Source organism: Vigna radiata, chromosome 8, assembly GCF_000741045.1.
Source record: "Vigna radiata var. radiata cultivar VC1973A chromosome 8, Vradiata_ver6, whole genome shotgun sequence".
Lineage (NCBI taxonomy): Eukaryota > Viridiplantae > Streptophyta > Magnoliopsida > Fabales > Fabaceae > Vigna > Vigna radiata.
In genome coordinates this window covers 32,928,678-32,934,677 of record NC_028358.1, presented here as the reverse complement: position 1 = coordinate 32,934,677, position 6,000 = coordinate 32,928,678, and the positions used below count along the sequence as shown (strand labels likewise).

The 6,000-nt window shown below is 36.2% G+C and overlaps 1 protein-coding gene across 1 annotated transcript; it reads right to left on the bottom strand.

The window, feature by feature from the left end:
• Window positions 1–2,259: 2,259 nt before the first annotated feature.
• Window positions 2,260–4,934, bottom strand: LOC106772359 (auxin-responsive protein IAA16). The gene is made up of 5 exons (XM_022785224.1): window positions 4,468–4,934; window positions 3,097–3,432; window positions 2,952–3,013; window positions 2,827–2,868; window positions 2,260–2,587 (listed from the first exon to the last, which is right to left on the bottom strand). Exons 1-4 carry the CDS (start codon window positions 4,719–4,721, stop codon window positions 2,831–2,833), a joined length of 690 nt encoding a protein of 229 aa, XP_022640945.1. The 5' UTR covers window positions 4,722–4,934; the 3' UTR covers window positions 2,260–2,587; window positions 2,827–2,830.
• Window positions 4,935–6,000: the final 1,066 nt, after the last annotated feature.

The window sequence follows — 6,000 nt, the reverse complement described above, 5'->3', positions numbered from 1 at the left end:
TTCTAGTACCTTACGTTTTCTAATGACTAGTTCCTTTTCTTCTTGTAAAGTTAAAGAAGCCTTGGTTGTGGGAGCGGTTTCCCTTACGTTGTGTCGCGAACGTCAGGGTAACCATTGCGTTGTTCTCAGCCATTAAATTATTTGTGTGTAGAATTTTGACATCTATCTTGGTCTAGTGTTTTTATTTTAATTTTAATCTGTGAAAACATGTATCAATAAAAGTCAAACTTCAAAATCGTTTAATGGTTGATGACTAGATAGTGAACTTAGAACTCCTGCTGGCTTTCGGCGTTGACAATTAGATGGCCACAATGGATGATGGTACTCTGACGGAGGATTCCGGTGCACTGTACACAATAGTGTGATACATGGTGTGAACTAAGCAGGCAGCGTAAAGAGGTGGATATTAGACACCTGGAGGTTACCTTGGCCCTCAAAGAGGAGGTTCTGCTGTTGGTGATTTTGGTGCTCAATGCAATTGTAGTGGATAAAAACTTCGAGGACTGTCGCCACACCAGGACATTATGATAAAAAGCTCGATGATATATATCGACACTGAACTCAATTGTTGGTAATGGTTGAAAGCTAAAGGGATGAATCTGAGTTTGGTATAGGAGTGCATTCGAAGGTAGAATTGGATATTAAGCAGTCGGAGTCCAGAAAGAACCGATCTGAAAGAATCAAACGGCCGATCTGACGATTGGTGCCACAACATCAGGCAATTCTGTCCTCTCTAGTTGTGTACATAGAAATACATTTGGTGTATTGGGTGACTTGCAAGAATATTTCACAGTACCCTTCTAACACTGTTACCAAAACCCATGCTTTATGGCAGCTTGCTCCACAACATGGTGATTTAAGGATAATTTGCCTCACATTTAGGATGTCTGCAAATAATCTTGATTCTTTGTAGAAGATTGTTAGGAAATCGACATCTGAGTATGATAAATATTTTGATGTGGTAATTATGTCCAGTGGTTTCGTCAGTAGTATATTTTGTTAAGCTTTTATGCTCCTATTAATTGGTTGTTTTATAAGTTGAACTGCGGGGAGGACTACCTATAGCTTGGATTTAGGTGTAAATGAAATAGTGAGTCATGAGTTTGGTCGTGTCAACCAGAAAAGATCTATTTTTTAGGTTGGGGCTAACAGTTCCAGGGCTGACAATATTAAAAAAACCATACTGTTAGAAGTCCTAACAAAGATGCATTGGGCAAGTAATGCGTAACTTTCCCTTGTTGTGCAATTTTGAAGGAAAACTATTGAAAACTATTTTCTAGAATGCCATGCCGAACAACCATCTTATTTGTCTCTGTTATTCATTGATTCGTTCCTAGATAATCTGAATTGTACTTTTCTAGGCATATGTATGGATATGAAGATGCTGTCTTATTCTTTAGTTTATCACGATTAGGATGGAATCCTGGTTAAACTAGATTTTCGAGTGGCTGGATTCTTGTGATTTTAGTAGTAGGGATGTGAAGCACGTAGTTTTTGTGCAGTATTATCAGTAACAATGTCTGCTTTGCTTAATTTCACTGCATATTTAGAATGGCTCGTTAGAGTTGCAGTGATACTCGTTGTCTAAACTTGGTTAGAAAAAGAAAAATTCTTTTACTTTATTTGATACTTGATCAATTAGCCGTTTCTACAATGAACTCTCACAAAGCAATTTATAAAAATTTGTTTGGTCTCTACTACCATGATACAAAGTTATTAATATAATGAAGAAGGCTGAAAGGGTTATTAAGCTTTCTCAACGGCGTTCCAGAAGCCCGTGCATTTGTTTAGTTCGATTTATATATCCAAATCTAGTTGGGTCTTACTAATATTTTTTCTTAAAGCACGTAATTGTAAACATAGGCCGTTGCCTCTGATACCCCATCAAAAGCTTCTGGAAAAATTTCAGGAAAATAAATTCCAGTAATTATAGGATGCAGGAAGCAATTTGGTAAGGTGCAAACGTGTCATCTGTGAAAACTTTCCTAGTCATTGAGTTTTATTCTTCCTGCACCCTCGTACATTTTTTAAAATGAACATTTCACCTTTTGTAACTTCTAATTTACCTGTTTTGGAATTATATAGAACATGATTTCTAAAATAAATATTTGAAACAGAACTTTTATTTCTAAGACATTTTTTTAGAATGAGTGTTTTGAAACACATAAACAACTAATATCTTGAATAAAATGCTAAATAACAAGAGAAATTCATAAATAAAAGTAGAACAGCCAATTACATAAATAAATTTAAAACAAATAATTTAAAAATAAAAAATAATTGAATGAGATAATCAGGTCTTCTGTTAACAGCCTCTTAATGAATTAAAAATGAAAAGAAGGAAACATGTGAAATAAATGAGTGGATCCCAGAAATAAAAAGGAAGAACAGGAATCACGTGGCAGGGGTCCACCTTATCTTTTTGTTCATAGATCGTAGGCTGTCCAACATCATCCTAAGCCAACCAGATCCTAATAATTTTACTGAGAACAGAGTCTTGAATGCTGTGCATAACGTGAAGGTAAACGCATAACTGATAATAGGAAGGAGCGAGGGAGGGGACAAAACCAAACCCAGTTAACATAAACTGCAAACATTCACATCATCATTATTAGGCAAGCTGCCAACAAACATTAAACTCACATTTTTTTAACAAAATTGGGATCATATAAACATCTATATTATTTCTTCTCCCTATCAAATTTCCAACTATTTTCTCATGCATATAATACAAATATTATAAAAACCTGACAAAGACACATAATAATAAAACTCTTATTATTCCTATATTATTATACTCAATCTTGCCGGAGTGAATTGGGTTACCACTTCAGCTTCTGCTCTTGCACTTGTCCACGGCTCTTGGCGCTGTGAAGTTGGAATAAAACAATTAATGCATGTAAGATAATATTTTTCATGTTGTTGTTATGATGATGATGATGATGACTAACCAAGGCCAATTGCTTCAGAACCCTTCATTATGCGGAGGCGCTTGCATGTTTGAACGAACATTCTGTGAAATTGGTGAGTGAAATTAGAGAAATTATTAATGTAAAAAAAAAGAAAGGTAAGTGAAGGAATGAGACTGAGACTGACTCCCAGGGAACATCACCGACGAGCATCCAGTCTCCGTCCTTGTCTTCATATGTGGGTACATAATCAGAGCCATTCAAAAGGTCTATCAATTTGGACCCACACTTCTGAATTGTAAAGGAACTGAACATCTTAGCCAGCGCTTCTGACAACTCTTGGTAGCTCTTGTACAACCTTATGTCCACCTTCCGTAGATACGGTGCACCATCCATGCTCACTTTCACAAACGCCGCTGCTCCTTCTTCATTGCTATTGCTATTGCTATTGCTCCTTTGATGATGAACATTCACTATGTTCTTCCTAAAAGATCTCACTGGTGGCCAACCCACCACCTGTGCCCTGCCAATCATTTTTCAACCAATTCTTTAATATTCTCAATACTACTTTTTTATTCAACGCATATAAAGTAAGATTCCCTCTGTCTTGTCCTTTTCCTCTGTCTACCCGACAACCAACCATCTCATCCGCTAAACTTCATCTTTGCTTCCCTCTTCACCACATCACTTTTTCCTCCTTTTTTCACACCCCACCTTTTACCTTTTCATAATTACTTAACCTACCCCTAAGCAATTATTTATTCCTCTCGCCTCCTACATATTATTTTAATCATAAAACATTACCTTTTAATCTTTCAACTTGATTCATTTCATTATTAACGCAATCTTTTGTTTATCAAAAAAATACTTACCACCTTCCTCAAAAAAGTACAGTTCATTTCTTTTAAATTCAAATTCTTTTATGATCAAGTTTTGAATATTGATTTACTTACAATCAAATTCAAACACCGTGTTTAAAATATTCCATTAAAATAACAAGTTGGGAGAGTAAAGTTAGCCGGAGATCATAACTAGTTAAATTACTCAGCCACCAGCTACGACCTTCAACCAGATTTAATCTCTAAGTAACTTGTACCTGCACCTTTCTATATTATCTTTTCAATTCATGGTTTAATCGATCGTTTGTTTTTTTCTTCCTCCCCAAATCTAAACACTGTAAACAAGGCAGAGATAACTTTCCTATTCTGTTAAGTTATTTCTGTGTATCACAGTTTCACAGATTGAACGAAATCTAGTGATCTGATTTCCTTTTACAAACAACTGAAAGATGATTTTTTTTTTAATCTGCTATATTACCCCTTCCATGTCTCAGACAAGATCCATATTGCATACCTAACAAACTATACATCAAAAGAACAGATCAAACAACAGCATGGGAAATAAAAAGCCACAGCAAAGCAGAAAGTAGATTGGTCGATTCTTCTCCCAAACTACAAGTCCATACCAATAAAATAAAACACACAAAGTTTGGCGTGGAAACAAAATATGTAACGAAAGTTGACGTATATATATTAAAGAGAAAAAAAAAAACACTCACTTTGCAGGTGGCTTTGCTGGGTCGCTAGCCCGAGGAGGAGGTTCAACTGTTGTAGTTTTCTCTTTGGGGTTCTCAGTAGCCGGTGAAACCGAGGCAGAGTCGTTATTGGAAGAAAGATTGAGCTTTAGATCAACAGAAGCAGTTTCAGAGAAGCCTCTCTTGCCACCAGTGCCCTTCAGAGTTAACTCGCCATGATCAGTTGCGGAGGCACCAGGGAGGCCGAGTCGCAACTCGGTTTCTTCGAAGTTAATCATGTTGCAGTAGTTGTTGTAATTGTTGTCCTGTTGTTGTGCGTCCTGAAGCAGAAGAAAAGAGAAAAGAAAGAGAAAGAGAAAGAGAAAGAGAGAAACAGAAGGCGTGCGTGTGAAGGGTATCCCTTTCTCAGGTGATGTTGGGAAAGTGAAGTCTCTGTTGAAAGCGAAACAGAAAGAGGGGAAGTGGAAGAAAGAAGAGGTGTCGGAGGCAGGGTAGTTTTGGTGATATATCGGGTGAGAGAAGGGGAGGGTTCAGATGCTGACACGTGTGGGGTTATGCGCTGTTGGATGACCCGTGGGTTGTCGGGTCAGTGACGTCAGGAGTGATGTGTGACGGAATGATTGTGGTGTGGTTAGTGGACATCCCACTTTCCCTTTTTGCCCTTCCTTTACCTTATTTCTAGTATACAAAATTTCTTTTAATTTAATTTTTAATATAAATAAACTAATATGAATTTAATGTGTAGAGGGAATCTTTTTTTCATTATGGGTAGGGATCGTGTGTGTATCTCATTATCGTGACCAGCTTTCATCTCGCGGTGAGGGGTCCAACAACATTAATTTTTCCTTGTCTTCGGTTTCATATACAGTTGGTACGAAAAACAAACAAGGTTAAATAGTTTTGTATGTTTCTCTGTTTTTGAATTTTGTTGACAGAGAAACAGGGTGTGGTGAAAGAAAGGAAAAGGATAAAATGAGTGTGTTGAAATGGGTAACTTGTGAGATTGGTTTGTCGAAAAGTGTAAAGACATAGGTGGTGATAAAGTTTGTAGAAATGATTAAAGATTGGGAAAGGCAGAAGTGAAGCGACATTTTGATGAGATTAGGATAAGAGCTTCTTTTATTCAGACATTGAACTAACCATGTCCGCCGACTCACCAACCACTACCAAGCACACCAAATTTAATAAAATCTATTTCAGACATAATCTAAGTTTCATTAAATTCATAATATTATTCGGTGTTGTTATGCTCATTTTAATCAAACACAGGAATCTTCCTAGTTGTCGTTCCAGGAATTCTCATGGCTGATCGATTTCTTTTTCTCGAAAAAAAATATAAATAAATCTGATAATTTTTTAATTTACTTAAAAAAAATTATAAGGATGTAAAGTTTTTAGTAGAGGCCCATTCAATGAACCTTTTATGAGGTGTTTGACCATAAACATGGATAGTAATGATGTTCTTAAACTGAAATAAATAAAAAAGCTAAAATAATATATTAAAAGTAAGTCTCTTTAATTTTTAATATAAATGTTGCCATCCACATTGAGTTCAAT